This window comes from Sorex araneus, chromosome 5 (genome assembly GCF_027595985.1).
Source record: "Sorex araneus isolate mSorAra2 chromosome 5, mSorAra2.pri, whole genome shotgun sequence".
NCBI lineage: Eukaryota > Metazoa > Chordata > Mammalia > Eulipotyphla > Soricidae > Sorex > Sorex araneus.
The window spans coordinates 34611397-34632174 of NC_073306.1; the positions used below are offsets into that span (position 1 = coordinate 34611397).

Below are 20778 nucleotides of genomic sequence, written 5' to 3' on the forward strand. Positions count from 1 at the left end.
GAGTAAGCCCTGGGCAGCACTGTGTGTGGCCCCCAAACAAATTTTTAAAATCTTGGAGGTGAGAGCACTACAGGAATCAAACAGAGTAGATATACAGCTGGGAATGGAAACAAGTGGGATCAGCATGTCCCAAGAGGGGAGATAGGCACCATGGAGTGGGTCTCTTGTGGTATATATAGGTCCTTATTTATTTATTTATTTGTTTGTTTGTTTGTTTGTTTGTTTGTTTTTTGCTTTTTGAGTCATACCCAGCAATGCACAGGAATTATTACTGGCTCATGCACTCAGATATTACTCCTGGTGGTGCTCAGGGGACCATATGGGATGCTGGGAATTGAACCCGGGTCCGCTGCCTGCAAGGCAAATGCTCTACCTGCTGTGCTATCACTCCAGCCCCTGTGTGGGTCCTTATGAACAGGGAGTATGTCTGCCTTGCCCGGTGTCCTCTTCTGACATCACCGAAGCAGATAGTCCCACACAAACTCATTTGCCTCTTGGCATGAATGGAAGTCGGGCATGGTCTGAACATCATGTCTCACTGGACACAGAGAAGAGATGCCACTTCCAGTAAGCTAGCAGACGTTTGAAGTCAGCAGTGACTGCAGAAATATAAAGCCTCTTAGAAACCACGTGGATCCGAGGGCCAGGAACTGGAGCGCGGTTGTTTGGCTGAGGAAAGGGTAAGGAGGCCTTAGCGGACACCTGGGCTCTGACAGGAAGAATCTGCACTAACGGGGTTCCCTGTGAAACAGAAGAGGAGGGCGCTTTTGGCTTTGTGGTTGAGGACTCCTGAAACATGTTTATCAATTAGATTCCTTCAAGTACACTTAAGGTGAACAAGTTTGGGACCTCCAAGTCCTTTTCGGGCAGTGGGAGGTGAAGCTATGGTTTTGGCTGCTCTGTAGAAGGCAGCCCAAGCCACAAGCCATCTTGCATCAGAGATCTCAGAGAGGCCTCGAGTGGAACTTTCCATAGCCAGGACATCAGCAGTCCACTCCAGAGCAGAGGCACAGCAGAAGGGGGATGGTCTTGGGTGGGCCCAGCATGGCAATGTGGTAGAGATCCTCTGGTAGGAGGCTCAGATGAATGATGGATAGCCAGGCAGCCTGCATCCCAGCCTCACAGCTGACTTGCTAAATGATCCCATTTTTACAAATGCCCCAGCGATCAGATGGGGGCTGGGCTGGTTTCCAAAGACTTGCTATTCCTGGGGCCTCAAATCTAGCATTGTACATGACTTTCTTCGTGTTAACCCGGAGCTCCAGGGAACACGAAACACAAAAGTGTTGGGTCCAGAATCAAGAAGGAAGTTAAAAAGGTTAAAAGAACAACATTTTTATATGTAGCAAGGGGAGTTTTGGAAGAGACAGTGATGGAGTCTAGTCATGGACTAGGAGTGGAAGTCTCTGTTTCTGTGTTTTAAGAAAACATTAAAAGAAGGCTGGTCTTCTAGACCCTTTGAGGAGTGAAAAACACTAGGGATTGTGGGGCTGGAGAGATTGCACAGCGGGTAGGGTGTTTGCCTTGCACGCGGCCGATCCGGGTTTGATTTCCAGCATCCCATATGGTCCCCTGAGCACACCACCAGGAGTAATTCCTGAGTGCAGAGCCAGGAGTAACCCCTGAGCATTGCCGGGGTGTGACCCCAAAAAAGCAAAAAAAAAAAAAATTAAAAAAATAAAAACAAAGCACTAGGGATTGAGCTCCCATATGACACAACTATTCCACTGGCATCTACCCTAAGAGCCCCTCAAAATCTATTCAGAAAAGACATTTGCATTTAGATGTTCATTATAGCACTGTTCACAGTAGCCAAATTCTGGAAACAATTCAAGTGTCAAAGAACATATGACTGGGTAAAGAAACTCTGGCACATATACAGCACTGTAGCACTGTCATCCCATTGTTCATCAATTTGCTCAAGTGGGCACCAGTAACGTCTCCATTGCGAGACTTGTTGCTGTTCTTGGCATATCGAATACACCATGGGGAGCTTGCCAGGCTCTGTTGTGTGGGTGGGATACTCTCGGTAGCTTGCTGGGCTCTCTGAGAGGGACGGAGGAATCAAACCCGGGTTGGCCATGTGCAAGGCAAACGCCCTACCCTACTGGAGTGTTGTCACTCTAGTCCTGGCACTTATATACAATGAAATATTACGAGGCTCCAAGAAAAGATGAAATCATACAATCTGCTGCTTCAGGGTTGGAGATCTGAAGAGCATCATGTGGAGTGAAGTTAGTCAAGAGAGGGCCAGGCACAGAATGATCTCTCTCATATGTGGGATACAAAGAAACATAGTAGGAGAATAACAAATTCCCAGAGGCAACAGAAACCAAGAACTGGTCCTCTGTAAGAAGCTTACTATAGAGCAGGGGTGAGGAAAATAGGATGGGGAGGAGCAGGGAATACAGAGACAAAACAGGGAAGTGGATACTTTGAGGAGGGTGTGATAAGGGACTATGTGATACACTAAACCCTGCCATTAACAAGTACTGTAAACCATCACTGTCATCCCGTTGCTCATCGATTTGTTCGAGCGGGCACCAGTAACGTCTCTCATTGAGAGACTTATTGTTACTGTTTTTGGCATATCCAATATGCACGGGTAGCTTGCCAGGCTCTATCGTGTGGGCTCCATACTCTCGGTAGCTTGCCGGGCTCTCCGAGAGGGGTGGAGGAATCGAACACGAGTTGGCCACGTGAAAGGCGAATGCCCAACCGCTGTGCTATCGCTCCCTGTAAATCATATTGCCTAAAAAATTAAAAAATCACACAACAGCAAACGCCATGAGTTTCAGGCAGTCAAAAACAGCACCAGTCTTTCATCAGGCTACAGTGACAGATCTAAGAACACCACTTTCAAGGGACAGTCACAAAAATGTCGTCAGGGCTCTTCCCAAGACATCTGCATAGACCGACAACAAGCAGGAGCCTCATCTCCAGGACAAAAGGGTGACTTGGAAGTGGAGGTGTGAAGTTGGAATGTCATGTTTTACAGCTGAGGGATTCATACTCCAATATGGCTCCATAAACCAACCTGAGAGAGCCATGGCTCTAGGCTTGCTCACTAGTAATTGCAATCATTTCCCCCTGGGAGGGCCAACTGTTTCATGGGTGATCCTGGAATTCCCAGTTAGCTGTTTCAATCTTCAGAATGTTTGCAGGACTAGCATTTCCAAGGAATTGATCTTGCCCACTTCCTCTGAGGTATATGGAAATTTATGCATTTCCTTATGTTTATACAGAACAGTTTCAGAGACCCCTTCCTCTAACCAATATAATCATAGTTCTTCCATGAAAGCTCACAGAAGAACCCTTTATTCTTTTTTTCCCACTAGAACTGCCACTGAAATGTCATAAATCCTTCCACAACTTTTTCCTTCCCTTTCCTGCCTTCCCCTTTCAGTTGTGGTACCCTTTTGGAGTTGACGGCAATGAACTCCTGATCCATGTCGATTGTTTATCAAATACAAAAGACCTAAAGTCCACCCCCATTCCCCCACTTCCCATCATGGATCCTGGCAACCCAGAACCCTCAGCAATCAGAGGATAACATGAAGACATTTCTCCTAAGTGCAGAATCATATGTATTCCGAATGACTGTGCTACTAGTATTCAAGTTTTGACCAGTTTTGAGATGCAATGACCAGATAATGGGAAGACTGTATATAGACTCTGCAATTCATGTTACATAAGAGGACAGTCCATTAGCACAGGAGTCAAGAGTTTCCAGTCTCCGTGATACATCAGAAGGTGTTTGAATACACATAGTGCCTTGCTCCTCTCTGGCCAGAAGGTCTCTGAGAATCTGGCATCCTTTCTCAGAGTTCCCACCACTATTTAGCATAATAATGCCAAGAATTCTTGGCCTCCTTCTTTACCCCCTCAGAGGAGGGGTGATAGGAAATGGTTATAAAACCAGATGTAGGAGTGGTTCTTCAAACCCCTTCTTGCCTGCCAACACACACACACACACACACACACACACTCACACACACACACACACACACACACACATAGTACAGTTTCTTGAACTCTTTTCAACTACAAAGCACCTCCAGGATTTGCCACCAGAATAGGTATCTCCTTGACCTGAAGGATGGGGACATGGAAAGACAAAGTTCACTGGATTGTACAAGCCCAACCAGCTGTTTTAAGAAAGAACCAGGACCAGAATTGGGCTATGGGTCTCACGTTCCTCCCAGCAGGCACTGTGGGCAGCTCTGGTGCATATGGCTTGTCTGCCTGACTGAGGCTGGCACGGTCCAAGCTGGCAGTGGAAACCCTGGAGGGGCTCTGATCCTGCAGTGACCCGGGCCTCTCCCTCTACGCAGGTTCCAAGGGGTGACCCGTTGACTACAGAAGTCACCAATGGCTAGAAAATGAATCCTCACTGTAAGTCTAAAAGCAGTCTTCAGCAGCCCTGCTCAGGGTGGGGTTCACTAGCATCTTTTTAGATGAAATGGGTAGGGGGGAGGGGGCTGGGATTTTACTAACAGTGGGAATAAGCGAACGCAGCTTCCAGAATGGCATCACTTAGCCAAGATGTTTGTGCAGAGAGCATCTAGCAAACTCCATTGAGAATGATCTTTTTTCTATGCCTACCCTGAGCAGTACATGTTGTAGAAAGGTGAAACTGATCGCTTTCCAGGTGTTTGAGACCTGTGATGAGAGTTAGAGCATGGAGGCATGTACCTGATGCTGGGCTGCATTTAGACCAGTGTCCCATGTGGTATCTCCATGACATGGCACAGATCTCTTCAGAGGAGCAGTTTTTCCTTTGAGATCTGATTCTAGTCACAGATATTTAAAGAGCTTGATGTCTATTTAAATGTGTTGGGGACGGGGAGGAAGTAGTTTGACTTTACACACACTTTACATTTATAGTAGATCATTATGGGAACTAATACATCCAAATGGGTGTTATTGCCGTCAAAGTAGTCACCTTGGAAAGATACATGTTGAGTTCAGTGGCGCTGAACACTGCTGACCCCTCCACGGGAACCATCCCTGGGAGCTTGCCCAAGGCTGGTAAGTCTTGTTCCTTTAAGAACAGATTTACTTCTTTTTGAGGAAGGATGTTGTTAACAGTCAAACAGCATTAGAAAAATAAATCTGATAACTAGGTGATGGTGTTTGGGACTGCCTACCTCTGGGGAGGGATGATGTGGAAAGCAAGATTTGACTGTGAGGTTGTGAGGCTTTTTCCCTTGAATGGTTTCAGAGGTACACTCCAAAGAGGAAGTCTAAGTGTTCTTGGCACATGCAACACCACAGCTCAAGAGTACAGCTTCTGAGGAAACAGTCTTGCTAAGAGTAACCCTTGAGTGTGTGTATTTTAGTGTATTTGGTTTAAAAGGTAGCCTTGCTAACATTAGGTCATTCTTCAAATAAGAAGAGACGGGACACTCCATCTCCATGACTTACGCTAATGGAAGGATCATCTACTGCTCTAAGAGTTAACATGAAAAGCACTTGTTGTCATGTCTGCATTTCCTCTCCCTGCAAAGTGCAATGAGTGATTCCTGAGACCTGAGTCTCCCCAGCTGGAAAAGTGGGCAAGGACAGGTCTCTGAAATCTGGATAAGACTCCAGTGTCAAGGGGATTAGACTTTGATTCCAATGGCTTCAATCTACACAGCAGCTAAAGAATATACAAAGTTTCAGTAGAGAAGGGGAGAAATTATTATCTTCTAGTAGGTGTTCTATGATTAAAAAACAAGACAAAACAAAACATATTGGCTTCTGTAGGACAAATGAACAGAGTCCGTGGAAAAGGAAGTCCCCGGTGTTTGATTTTAGTGCATGCTTAAGAAATAAAGTGTGGAGCCACGAGCTCACTAGAAGTGTATTTCCAGCTGAGGCTAAAGGCAGCAAAGGTGCAGGAGGCTGCTGGCGACTGGCGTTAGTGGAATCAAGTCTCTAAATGCAAATTGGCTATTAGTAGAAAGTCCCTGTCTCAGACCCAGACACGGATCAACCAGACCATTCGATCTCGCTTTCCACAAAGTGCTTCACTACGAATGCTAATGAGGAAACTCTCGAAACACTGTCTCCTGAGTATCAGAGAAATAGGGTGATTGATGAGGAGCAGAGATTGATCCTCTAAGGGTGTTTGGACTGTGTATTCTCTAATCATCACAGACACACAAGCACACACACTCTCTCTCGTAACGAAGAGCATGTAATTGCAATCACATGCTCCCTCTTCTACACACATCTCCAGCTGATGACTGATTTAGAGTCTAGGATTTCCAGGAGCCCATCTGAGTTTCTGGGCACCACTGCTCAGAGTCAGAAGCAGTGCCACCGAGTCAGAGTATCAACCCCAGCCCAGCCATAATATCCGAATGCTCGCAGCAGACACGGGTCTCAAATGGATCGGTTGGGATTGCTGCTCCGGGTGTCTTTCTATTTGTCTTCATAAAAACCACACAGCCAGGCCATTTGCTTAAATCATCATCATTAGAAAGAATGCTGAATGCCCAGATGGGATTTCTGGTTTTCTGTGCAAATGAAATCACATCAGTCCAGATTTGATTCACTTGAAACTACTAAGGAAGCAGGAGGATTTGGTTTCAATGCTGCCAACAAAGTAGGAATTCACTTAAATTTTAATTCGGAAGCAATCCTGTTGTTAATGTTGTAGCCGGGCTCGGGCAGCCTAGGCAGGGCAGCCCCGGCGGTGCTTGCTGAGGAATCCCGGATCTCTGCCAGTTCGGGCTCACTCTCACTAGAGGTAGACCCACCGTTGGTGGTGTAGACGCCTTCTGCAACTCCCTGAGCTGAAGCACAGCCATCTGCTTCGTTCTGCTCCCTGGGACTGGCCAGCCCAGGGAGGGCGGCCAGCTTCCCCATCTGCCTGCTGGGCAGCAGGGACATGGTGTAGTCAGCAATGATTCCACCCACATCTAAGTTGCACGCCTGGTCAAAGGCCAGGAAGCCAACATTGGCGTTGGCCTCACACACCACAAAGGAGCCATCATCCATGATGAGGAGGTCAATGCCACAGAAGTCCATGCCCAGGATGTTAGACACCTGGATGGCCAGCTGCTTGCCTTGCTCTGTCAGCGGGCACTTGACACCCACGCCACCTGTGGGGAGAGCACAGGGACATGAGACGCTTCAGAGGAGCTGGGAGTGGGGCGGGGTGGGGGGGGCATGGCAGGGAAGGGCACTGTGGTACTACACTGAGGTCTGGATGGAAAATGGGACCGTCTCCGGGAAAGCAAGGTGGTTGCTTCTTCTTCAGAATGCATGCTTCAGTCTTCTGAACCTGATGTGATGGACCAATCAGAGCTTTCTGGGCTGGGGACACAGCTTAGAGGGATGGAGTCATGTTTCATATGCAGGAGGCCTGAGTTCAATCTCCAGAACCACCTGCCCCTCCCCACCAAGCACTATTAGGGACAACCGTATATTAAAAGAAGGTCTGGAGAGATAGTACAGGAAGTAAGGTGCTTGCCTTGCATGTGGCTGATCCAGATCTGATCCCCAGTATCACCTGCCCTATTACCATCAGGGATCCAGCTTGACCACAGAATCAGGATTAGCCCCTGAGCACCCTAGGTGTGATCTAAACATTCTCCCTCAAGGCCCCTCCACAAATAAAATGAAAAGCTTTATGCTTAACGATGTTGATGGCAGTTGTTTAAAACACTGGATATTGGGACCACAGCAATAGTACAGTGGGTAGGGCACTTGGCTGTCAGACGACCAACCCAGGTTCTATATCTGGCATCCCATGTAGTGCCCTGAGCCCACCAGGGGTGACCCTGAGCACAGAGTCAGGAGTAAACTCTGAACATTACTGGGTGTGGCCCCAAATAAGCAAACAAAAAATACTGGATATTATAGGTTTGGTACACAGTGAGGCACCCAATAAGTACCCACTGGTGGATATATAAAACATTAGAATCTGATATCTCACAATAAAAGGGAAGAGTATGGGGGGAGGGTTTGGCTTTGGCTCACCCCAATAGTGCTCAGAAGTCATGCCTGCCATGTTGGGGATGGAACTAGGGTTGGCCACATGCAAGGCCTTACCCCTGTGCTATCTCTCTGGCCCATGCAAAGCTTTTTTGTTTTTCACAACCACTAAAAATGATTCTCTCAGAAAGTCTGTAAACCATGGGAAGTATTATAAGTATTATAAGACTGTTCACTATGACTGATTTTTTGGGGAGTTTATATAATTAATATGAATAACAAAAGAAGCTACTTAGGCAAATACATTAATAAGATTACAGAAAATTACTCTGATGTTACCTATAAGAATGAACTTTTGCTTGGTGGTGGAATATGTGCACTGGTGAAGGGATGGGTGTTTGAGCATTGTATAACTGAGACTTTAACCTGAACGCTTTGTAACTTTCCACATGGTGAATTAATAAAAGAATTTTTTTAAAAAAAAGAATGAACTATTGTAGTTTTTTTTTTTCTTTTCGGGTCACACCCAGCGATGCTCAGGGGTTACTCCTGGCTCTGCACTCAGGAATCACTCCTGATGGTGCTGGGGGACCATATGGGATGTTGGGAATCAAACCTGGATCAGCCGCGTGCAAGGCAAACGCCCTACCCACTGTGGCATCACTCCAGCCCCTGTAGTATTTTTTTTTAATTTTTTTTTTTAATGGATCCCCATGAGGTACAGTTACAGACTTACAAACTTTCATGGTATTGGGGCTGGAGTGATATAGCACAACGGGGAGGGTGTTTGCCTTGCATGCAGCTGACCTGAGTTTGATTCCCAGCATCCCATATGGTCCCTTGAGCACCACCGGGAGTAATTCCTGAGTGCAGAGCCAGGAGTGACCCTTGTGCACCGCTGGGTGTGACAAAAAGCAAAAACAAACAAACAAACTTTCATGGTACGTTTCAGTCATCACTATGACTGATTTTAATGCACTGTAGCACTGCACTGTCGTCCTGCTGCTCATCGAGTTGCTTGAGCGGGCACCAATAATGTCTCCATTGTGAGACTTGTTTTTTGTAATCAGAAAAAATGCTATCAAATTTTTTACAAGATGGACATGCTGCTACTGCACTGAGGTACTAACCAAAATTTTAATATTGGTTGTTTCTGAAGGGTAATTAATGATAAATGTGTTTTTTCATTTTGCTTTACTCTATTTCCCAAGTTTTCTACTTTGACTGTTTTATAACTAGCAAAATTAAAATGATTTTTAAAGAAGGGAAGCTTGAGATAAAATCCTACCCAAGGATAGTCTGGCCTGACTTGTTGGAGAACTTAAACTCTGACTTATTTCTCTCCTTTTAGTCTCCCTGGAAAGATTAACAATTCATATTCTCAGGTCCAATAGATAATGTCTTTACCTTGGTCTCTATACTCATCACATTGTATAAGGAAAAAGCCAGAAAACAGCTTTAGCTAGCAGCCCCTTGCCCAAAACAGCAATACAGATTAATTATTGAATGGGGGACTCCTAGTTAATCCTGAATTCTGGGGACCAAGGAGATAGTTCAAGTGGTCGAGCACAACTGTAGCATTTGTGAGGTCCTGAAATTGCCCTTTCAGCTGGGCGTGGCACCCAGATGCCACCCGGTAGGCCTAGTGGCCCTCTGCACCGTGGGGCAGAACATCGCTGACAGTGGCCCTGACTACTCCCCAGGGCCAGAACTGCCGGGAGTGGCTCCTTTAAAAAAAAAAAACCCAGATTCTCTGTAAAGTGACTAGCACTGTAGCACAGTCATCCCGTTGTTCATCAATTTGCTCAGGTGGGCACCAGTAATGTCTCCACTGTGAGACTTGTTGCTGTTTTTGGCATATCGAATATGCCATGGGTAGCTTGCCAGGCTCTGCCGTGCGGGCGGGATAGTCTCGGTAGCTTGCTGGGCTCTCCAAGAGGGACGGAGGAATCAAACCCGGGTTGGCCACGTGCAAGGCAAACACCCTACCCACTGTAGAAGACAAATGTTGAAGTATACAGCTCAATACCGTGGAACAGCACATGGTTATCAGGGGAACGGAGTAGTAGGTACTTTGCCCCATGTCCATCTGCACTGGACATTTGCCTCTTCCAGCCTCAGTCTCTCACACTAATCTGCTTATGTGCCTACTTTGCTGGACTGGCCATAAAGCTGCCCAAAGGCACGTACTCACCCATGACCTGCTACACTCCCAACAGCTAGCATGGGGTCTGCTCCAAGAAACTGTTCACCCAGTTTTCACAGAAGAACCAAATTGATGTGTAAAGCTTTTACACGGGTCACTGAATTGTCGGGACATGCTCATGTGGTGATTTTGAAAATGATCATCATTGTAATTTTTTTTCATATTCCCAACATGCAAATTTAGTCAAGATGGTTCACAGTAGCAAATTCCTATGATGGGGACAAGAATTTATAACCTTCCTAGGATATCTCCATCTACCCAACAGAACCCGAATTTTACCTAGAGGTTTAAAGGATCGTGTTATTAGTATCTGACCCAAACAAAAGTAGCAGCTATCTAGCAGCACCACATATGTAAGAAAAGTCCATTTTTCTTTGGATTAATTATAATTGTATTCCTTTTATTTATTTATTTATTTATTTATTTTTGCTTTTTGGGTCACACCCAGCGATGCTCAGGGGTTACTCCTGGCTTTGCACTCAGGAATTACTCCTGGCGGTGCTTGGGGGACCATATGGGATGCCGGGGATCGAACCCAGGTCGGCCGTGTGCAAGGCAAACGCCCTACCCGCTGTGCTATCGCTCCGGCCCCAATTGTATTCCTTTTAAATGCATTGTTGGAGGGCTGGAGAGAGAGCACAACAGGCTGAGTATGCTTTACATGCAGGGGGCCCGGGTCCAATCTTCAGCACCTGCTGGTCCCTGGAACATTGCTAGGAATGACCCCTGAGCACTGAGCCAGGAGTAGTTCTGAAACACTGCAAGGTATGGCACACACATAGATAAAAAGAAAAAGAAAGATTTGCTATATTGGGCTGGAGTGACAGTCCAGCGGGTAGGGCGTTTGCCTTGCACGTGGCCAACCTGGGTTCGATTCCCAGCATTCCATATGGTTCCCTGAGCACCGCCAGGTGTAATTCCTGAGTGTAGAGCCAGGAGTAACCCCTGTGCATCGCTGGGTGTGACCCAAAAAGCAAAAAAAAAAAAAGATTTGCTATATTTACATTATAGTGTGGGGGGCCCGGGGGTGGCAGCTGGTGCAGTCTTGCCTGGTTTCCCACTCTCCCGGCCGCAGGGACCCCACTTTCCCCACGTTGCCTCCTCACAGAAGTGCTCGAGATCGCCCCCACCTCCAGCGACAGCACCCTGAACTGGGTGTGATTTAACTGGTGCCTTCTCTGACTTACTCTTTGGCCGGGGCAGAGGGTTTTGATGCCAGCGGTGCTGGGGCCCCGTGTAGTGCTGGGGCTCAAACCAGGGCTCCTGAATCAAATCACGTGCCCCAGTCTTGGAGCCATCCCTCCCTGCAGCCTTTTGCTGACTTTTCTTTATTTCGGGGGTGGGGGCTGGGCTTTGAGCCACCTGGCAGTGCTCAGAGCTCACTCCCGGCTCTGTGCAAGGATCACTCCTGTTGGTACCAGGGAGTGAACCTGGGCACCACAAGCAAGGTGAGCACCTTTCTGCTGTCCCATCCCTCCAGCCTGGCCTCCACTGACTTTTGGGGCTTGTTTTTGTGTGTGTGTGTGTTGGGGGGATGGGTGGAGGCACACCCAGGAGAACTCAGGGTTATTTCTGGCTTTGTGCTCAGGGATCACCCCTGGCAGGGCTCCGAGGGCCGTATGGGATGCTGGGCTAAAACCCGGGTTGGCTGTGTGCTAGCCAAGCACCCTACCCACTGTGCTATCTCTTAGGCCCCTTGGTTTTTTGTTGTTGTTGTTTTGTTGACCATACGTGGTGGTCCTCAGTTCTTCCTGGCTCTGTGCTCAGGAGTGAGTCCTGGCTGTGCTCAGGGGCTCAGATGTGCTGCTGGGGATAAGGCAACACAGCGCTGTACTGTCTTCCCGGCGGCTTCCTCCTCTTTCCTGACATTTAAAACATAATTTTATCCTTGGGCCCGGCAAGCTACTGAGAGTATCTCATTTACACGGCAGAGCCTGGCAAGCTACCTGTGGCGTATTCGATACGCCAAAAACAGTAACAAGTCTCACAATGGAGACATTACTGGTGCCTGCTCGAGCAAATCGATGAACAACGGGACAATAGTGCTACAATTATTTACATTGCAATTAAATTGCAAAAATTACCAAAGAACATCAGTTGTCCTACCAACTACATATTTCTTTTTGGAGATGGAGAGGGGCCACATCTGAGTGTGCTCAGGGGCTACCTCAGTGCTCAGTGCTCTGTGTCAGGAGTTGCCTCTGGTCGAGCTCAAGGGACCATTTATGGTGCCAGGGCTTTGAACTGGGCCAGTAGGATGCAAGGCTATACCTCCTGTACTATCTCTCTGGCACCACATATTTCTACTTCTATCTTCTTGGTCTTCTTTTGGTTTTTTGTTTGTTTGTTTGTTTGTTTTTTGGGTCACACCTGGCAATGCACAGGGGTTACTCCTGGCTCTGCACTCAGGAATTACCCCAGGCTATGCTCAGGAGACCATATGGGATGCTGGGAATTGAACCCGGGTTGGCTGTGTGCAAGGCAAATGCCCTACCCGCTGTGCTATCATTCCAGCCCCTTTGGTCTTCTTTTGTAAGAATGAAATACTTTTTCCAAACACTCATTAGATATTCTTTCTATAATTTTTGCCTATGATAAAATTTCAAAAGACACACTTCCCTTTTTGATTATTCTTGTTTTGGAGCCATACTTGGTAATTGCTCAGGGGTTACTCCTGGCTCTGTGCTCAGGGATCACTCCTGGAAGGCTCGGGGTACTGTATGGGATGCTGGCCATCAAGCCTGGGTCAGTCCTGTGCACAGCAAACACCTTACCCATTGTTCTCTCGTTTAGGCCCCCACACTTCATTTCTAAAATTCTAGTTTCTGGCACTTTGACATCGATGTTTGGAATTAAAAAATTTTTTTTGAATTGTAAAATTGTGGTAAAAACTCTTAAGATAAAATCTGATGCTAGTGGTTCCCAAACTAATCTGGCCTATGGCCCTTTCCAGAAAGTTAAAAAAAAATGCCCAGCATCACATGGAAACCCACCTACTTAACTTTTTAAAACAAAACTTTAACTTTTTGGTTTTGGGTCATACCCGACTATACTCAGGGAATCACTCCTGGGACTTTGGGGGACCGTCTAGGTTACCAAACCTGGGTCAGCTATGTGCAAGGCACGCACTTTATCTGCTATACTACCTTTTTGGCTCCATGAAAACCCTCTTCTTTAAGTGAACAAGAAGATGCCCTCCCCCCACAATAGCACTGAGACTAGTCCCACCCACGCCCCACCTCATTCCAGGGAGGTATCGTCTACTTTGGGAAAGACGGGTCCTGACACATTTTATGCAGACAAGACATCACTGCACAGCCTGTAATTATAATGTCACGGTGGGACAGGCACTGCCTCCTGCCGTCACATTCGTGCAGCCCCTCCTTATTCCTGCCCCACTACTGCAGGTTCCACACTCGTCTCCCTACCCCATCTCAGGCCTTCAAGCCGCTCCCCCCCCCAGACATGAGCTCTTCTCAAACACGAATACTTGCATCAGCCTCTGCTCTGTCCTGACCACTCAGTCCTGCCTCTGTAGGACAGGGTCCGGCCCTCGGCGTCCTGACCAGTTTCCATCACGGCACCCACAGCCAGCTGTCGCCCTGCTGGGCTGTGTGCTGGTAAAGGCAAGCGCTGTTTCTGATTCTGCTCTGGGCCCCTCATGCCATCCAGGGATCTGAGAAGCTACCAGAGTGCGTCACAGACGCAGAGCGGCCTCAACATCCTAGTGAAAAGCCCTGGGACCCGTCCCCGAGGCCCCACAATCTGAGCGTCTCCCCTTACCAAGAGAGCAGTTGCTCTGCATCCGGCCGTCTGTGGAGCAGCGAAGCATGGAGCCGATCACCTGGCCCCCGACCACCACCACCCGGATATCCTTGCCATGCGACTCCTTCACGTATTTCTGGAACAGGTAGGGCACGTCGTGGCGAATCAGATGGCAGATGTCTGAGAGGTGATGTTTATCTCTCGCCAGGAAAACCGCTTTTCCTTTAGGAAGACAAAGAGTGAGAGCAACAGTTGGAGAAGTGAGAACTCTGTGGCCCATCCCCTGTTCTCCACCGCCACCTGTTCTTTTCACTCTCTCCAGAGAGTTTGGTCCAATTACCTGAGGAGGCTCTCCTATCAAATAGCCATCTGTGGCTCTATTTTCTCTTGGTTTTTCTAAGGTTTTAATAAGCCATGGGGCAAGAGAGACAGTACGTGGGTAAGGCACTTGTCTTGTACGTGGCTGACCCAGGTTTGATCCCTGGCACCCCACAGAGTTCCGCAGCACCACTAGGAGTAATTCCCAAGTGTGGAGCCAGGAGTAACTGCTGATTATTGCCAGGTGAGTGTCCCCCACCAAAAAAGAGATATGTAATAATATACACTCGTTCCTTCCACGCCACTCCCTTTCAAAAGTAAATAATACAAAGAAGTCAAAATAAAACTCAAAGAATCTAGTCAATTTGGCTTCGAAACCCATCAGTTTGCATCTCCTATCACCCCAACAATTATGATTAAGCAGGATCTAACTCATTTATTAATCCCCCAAACCTCACATGACTTGATAATACCAAGCTAGGATCAACCGATATTTTCAGACCATAATAAATATCATAATCAATATACTATACTCCAGAGGAATTCCAAGTATAGCTCAAAAGAGACCCCAAAACAGAATATAGCACAGCATGACATGCACTGTGAGGCTTTACAAAATACTATGGGGTTCAAAGAGGGTCACCAGAGTCTGACCTAACAAAGTAATCCTATATTTGTTGGCTATACTTGTAATTCTACCAGGAATTATCTTTATTGATCTCTGGGGGGAGGAGGGAATTCTTGCTTGAGTCCAAATTCTCTACTTTCTGCTAGAGTCATTAGGGCTTATTTTTTTTTTCCGATTACCATCTGCTTCTCCATTTGTGCATGGGCTTGCAGACCTGAGTAGGGATTCCCAAAAGGCCTGCTCTGCAAATGCCCCAGTCTAGTATAGCTTGCAACTATATGAAAGAGATGGTTTTCTATGATTTATGTGATCACTTTAAAAGGAATGGGAGCTTCCTGAAGTCTTAATTAATATAGTGAAGGGTCTCCTGCTGGGGCTGAGAAATAAGCTCCCCAAATATGTCTCAGTTTGGCCATGTGGCACCTGAAAATCTGGCATACAGCAGAAGATGTCTGAGATTCTGTTCTAGGCCCTGGGGGGGGGTTCTATGAACATTTCAGCAGAGATGGGGGCTAGAAATTGAGACTTGGCTTCTGGCATGGTGATGCATAACAGTCTGGAGTTGAGGAAAGAAAGCAAGGAGGAAAAATGGGTGAGAAAAGAAAGGCAGGAAGATGAGTTAATCATCTACTCCTATGTGCCAAGCATTTTGTATTTTTGAAATTTCATTTGCACTTCATACTTGCCCTATGAAGTCATCAGGGCAAAGACAGCATTTTCTGTAAAATAACAAACAAGGAAAATAAGGGTGCACAAGATTTGTAACGGTTTTAAAGGCACAGTCCACCTATCTACTCATTTCTTTAGATTTATTTTCATATACTGGTCTAACTTCTTTAATCAGTATCCATTTCCTCTAAGATACTACTTTACATGAGCAATGAACAATCTACAAATAAAAATCCATCATCATCATCATCATCATCATCATCATCCCATTGATCGTCTATTTTCTCCAGCCGTCTCAGTAACATCTCCACTCGTGCTAGCCCTGAGATTTTAGAAGGCTCTCTTTACTCATCCTTCCCAATGGTGCCGCATTGGGGGCTCTTCCAGGGTCAGGGGAATGAGACCCATCATTGTTACTGGTTTTGGTATATGAATACACCATGGGGAGCTTGCCAGGCTCTCCCATGCGGGCAAGAAACTCTCAGTAGTTTGCCAGGTTCTCTGAAAGGGAGAGCTAGGCTATAAGATCTTACGCGGCTCTGGGAGCTTGGTTTTATAGATTCTGGATGTTGGCCGTTGATGGGATTACACAGCACTGGGGGAAGTTTCTGGATGTGAACAGCTAGCTACTGGAAAATGGGGGATCTGGGCGGAAGAGGCCCAGTTCCAATCCAAGTAGGTTTGGAGATCTCAACCCTGGGTCCCGCACACCTGGGTTCCTCTGCTGGTTTCTTCATGCGTGAAGAAGACTTTCGTCCAAACCAAATACCACCCCCCGCCCCCGCCAAATTATCCTGGCCAAAAATTATCTAAGAATTATACTTTACATATTTAAGATGCCATAAACATTATAATAACAAATTGATTCTATATAATTCTCTATTTATACGTATAAAAAGATACTTTTCTAATAGCTTTTATGGTACAGAGAGAGATTAAGTTAACTGCTTTAAAAAGCAGACAATGAACCATACATTTATGTAGAGAAGGGCTGTGTATGTGGAAGGAACAGTTACCATCTCTACATTCAGAAGGGGGCCAGAAGAGTGAGGTCGAGTGGAGAATGTAAAGATACGCTAAGTCACCAGCACAGTGGGCCAAGAGTCCAACATGACCGAGTCAGCCATCAACAGAACCCTGAATGAGCTACTCTTTCAATGTCCTTCCCAGATATTCATCACTGTCACTGTCACTGTCACTGCCATCCTGTTGCTCATTGATTTGCTCGAGTGGGCACCAGTAACATCTCTCACTGTGAGACTTATTGTTACTGCTTTTGGCATAACGAATACATCACGGGTAGCTTGCCAGTCTCTGCCATGTGGGCGCAATACTCTCGGTAGCTTGCCAGATATTCATAATAAAGAGAAAACACTGGGATTCAAGGGCTTTAGGGTTGGCTTTTAACACAATTGCCCCTTTGCTGTAGCACAGGAAGAATTTCCTCTGCTTCCTTTTCCACAACAGTCAGGTGACCTAGTTGGTGACGCACCAATGGCCATTGCTCAGGGCAAAAAATAAGATATGCTCTTAGCCAACAAGGTGGCCAGCACAAGTGATAGCTGTGAAAGAGTTCTTACAGCAAAAGGATTGCAGGAGATTGGAAAAAAAGTGTCCCTCTTCCCTCCACTAATTCAACATAAATCAAGGATGACAGTTTATAGAAAGCTTTTCAGAAACATACAAAGCCAACACAACATGCTGGAAACAAATATATGAGTACTTCTAACAACAAGAAAATATTCCTGAGGCCAGTTTGAACTATTCAGAACTATTCTGAAACCTTATGTTTCAGAAAAGGTGGTCACCTTCACCTCCTGAGGAAGTATTTACCCTCTCCACACCTCTCTCACCCTCTCGGACTATGGCCACAGACCTCCAATTCCAAAGATGTTGTGTGAAAGGCTACCACAACTGTGTTGAGGTACAATGCTGTAGCATTTTAGAGTCAGATTTTTCTGCAAGAGAAAAGCTCCCCAATTTGACATGTGATTTGCTTTTACAAAAGTTGCCTCCTTACTTATCTGGGTCATGTTTTCACTGACTCTGTGGTTTACCCAACCAATCTCTGAGAGGTTTCCATTCCATGGTGGGGATGCACATTCCTGGGTTTTGCTCCCTACATGAAACTGGAACAGGTCATGGGAAAAAATAATTTTATTTACAATAACATCAAAAGGAATAAATTTTACCAAAGAAGTACAAGACTTAGATTCCAAAAGTTAGAAGACACTTTGAAAAAAATTAAAAACATCTGAATAAATGGAAAAACATCGAGGTTCCAGGAATTAGAGTTTTAATATTGTCATGGGGGTATTGTTACTTAAACCATCAATAGATTCAGTGAGAACCCCTCCAATTCCCTTTTTGTAGAATGGTAGAATGGAAAGGTTGATCTTTTCAGACAGAGGGGTTGAAGAGATAGTATAGGGGGTAAGATGCTTGCCTTACACTGGTTAGATCCCCAGGACCACCTACGGTCCCTTGAGCACTGCCAGAAAAGATTCCTGAGCACAGAAACAGAGGTGAGCTCTGAGTACCACTGGGTATGCCCCCCCCCCAAACAAAACAAAACTCAGACATAAATACAGAGGGCCTGGGGCCAGAACAATAGTACAGCAGGTAGGGTGCTTGTCTTGCACACAGCTGACCAGTTTCAGTCTCCAGTACCATTGATGGTCCCTTGAATCCTAGCAGGAGTGATCCCTGAGCACAGAGCCAGGAGTAAGCCCTGAGCACAGCCAAGTGTGGCCTCCAAAACAACCCTCACCCAAATCAAAGGATCCCAAACAGCCAACAGAATCTTGAAAAAGATCATCAAAGTTGGAAGTCTTACACTTAACAATATCACAAGTCCCTACAAAGTTTTAGTAATAAAAGAAAGTGTGGCCTGATATAAGGATAGACATACAGATAAAAGGAATAAAATTGTGAGTCCAGAGATAAACTCTCCCTCAAATGGTCAGTTAAATTTTGACAGAGTTCCAAGAGCATTTAATTGGTGAGAACAGTTGTTTCAATCAATAGTACTGGGGAGACTGAACATCCACATGCAAAAGAAGAAGCTGGACCCCTGTACCACATTATATAAAATTTACTTAAAAATGGATCGTAGATTGAAATATAAAACCTACTACTATAAAACTCACAGAAAGACACATATGAATAAAACTGTATGATCTTGGATTAGGCAAGGAATAAATGACATAAAAATCACAAATAACCAGGGACCAGAGTGATACTCTAGCAGGTAAGGTGCTTGCCTTGCACACAGCAGACCAGGTTCAATCCCCGGCATTGCATATAGTTCCCCAAGCCCTGCCAGGAGTGAACCCCAGTTGAGCCAGGAGTATCCCCTGAGCACTTCCAGGTGTGCAAACCCCTTCCCACAAAATACATAAGTAACCAAAGGAAAAAAAATAGATAAACTGGACCTCATCAAAATAAAACATTTTATACAATAAGGGCCTCTAACCAGAAGGTAAAAATACAAAATTAATTTATAGAGTAGGAAAAGCATGTTCAAATTATATCTCCAATAAGAGTATAACTGATAAACTCTTATAAACTCAACAACAGTGTCCAGAGAGATAGTACAGGAAAGAAGGAACGTGCCTTGCATGTGACTTCAGCAGCGATGACCCCAATGCACACCCTTGACACCACACACGGTTCTCTGAGCACCATTTTCTGCACAGGACTGTTGAGTCCCAACTATGTCCTGAGCCCAGCAGCCTGCCTTACACCTGTACACCAAGTTTGCTTCTAGCCCTAAGCAAAGCATTCAATAAGAGGGTATATGGGCTGCTTAACCCCCTAACACACAGGACTATGCCAGAGGCAGGGCCAAAGTGCTGCAGAAAGAACCACTAATTTTGTCTGGAAGACAGGGAAGGAGGTCAGGGATGTGGAGGAAGAGAAAGGACACCCTGAATCGTGTATGCTTGAAGAATGAGAAGTTCACTGGAGGGAGTGGAAGAGGCACTCCCAGCAAAGGGAAGGCAGCAAGGTATAAAAGGAGGAAAATATATGGCATCGTACAGGTGAACGAGAAGTCGGATGTGCAGTGGATCTAGAGGGTTTGTGAAGTCAGACATGGCTCCTCAGGAAGATACGGCCATCCACCCAGGGTGTTGGGGGCCATTCTGAGCATGGACATTTTGCCTAATGTGCTGCAGGGGTCTTAGCAGGGTTTTTCCAGCAAGGAAATGACAAGAATAGATTTATGTTTCAGAGAACTGGCTCCTGAGAATCACAGAGGGGTGCACTGTGGGAGAGTTAAGAAAACAAGTCAGAACCAGATTGCCCCGAGAAAGGGAAAGGCCCAAGGTAATGAGTTTTGGGGAAGTAACCTACCAAGATGTGATTTCAAGAAGTTGTCAATTCACCAGACTGAAGTTTCCCAAAGGCATGAAGGTGCCACCCAAATGCAGAAACTGCAGCATGGCCGGAAAAGGGTGGACCCCCCCCCCCCCTCAGAAAAGCGGCTTTAAGAACAGAGGCTATGATAAGATTATAGAAAAGATCATCAAAAGTCTAAGGCTCTTTCCCTTGGCCACACCCTGGCAACAGAGCCCTCCATGGGGCAGTTTGGGGAAAGCCCTAGTATAAGCCCATCTTTGTAGAAGGACGGATGACAGAACTTCTATGACTGAAACCTAATCACGAACAACTTTGTAACTATATCTTATGGTGATTCAATAACATAAATTATTATATATTTATATATAATATTTATAGATGATATGTTATATTATCTATAGATAATATATTATAATTCCTTAGAATAAATACTTAGAATATAATATAATATACTTATTGAATATAATATAATATACTAAAGATAGTGTAGATAATATATTATAAAATTATTTATAGATTATAATAACTATGTATTATATGTGAATTAACATTTTTAAATAAAAAATATTTGTAAGGGTCAAGTGACAGTACAGCCTACAGGGCGCTTGTCTTGTAAGCAGCTAACCCAGGTTCAACCCCTGGCACTCATGTGGTGTGATCCCTGAGTGCAGAGTCTAGGAATAAGCCCTGAGCATGGCCAGATGTGAGCCAAAAACCTAAAACAAACCAAAAAACACCTTAGTAAGGCAAGTGGGTGCCTCCTTTGTCATGGAGATTCACCAACAACTTCTGAACCTGAGAGTGCCCTCATTCTCCCCTGAATATGAGGGCACTCATATTCTCTCTTCAGTTTTCTCTAAATAAAACAATTTTACCTCACAGTTTGTCACCCCCTGGAATT

At 45.7% G+C, this 20778-nt stretch overlaps 1 protein-coding gene across 1 annotated transcript in view; it reads right to left on the minus strand.

Annotated features, from left to right (window-relative positions):
* Positions 1 to 3555: 3555 nt before the first annotated feature.
* RIMKLA (ribosomal modification protein rimK like family member A) overlaps positions 3556 to 20778 on the minus strand; it is a 40206-nt gene continuing 22983 nt past the window's right edge. Inside the window, exons 4-5 of the mRNA XM_004614202.2 lie at positions 13919 to 14122; positions 3556 to 7094 (exon numbers count right to left, since the gene is read on the minus strand). Coding sequence (XP_004614259.1) covers positions 6604 to 7094; positions 13919 to 14122 — 695 coding nt within the window. The 3' untranslated portion in view covers positions 3556 to 6603. The remainder of the gene's footprint in view (positions 7095 to 13918; positions 14123 to 20778) is intronic.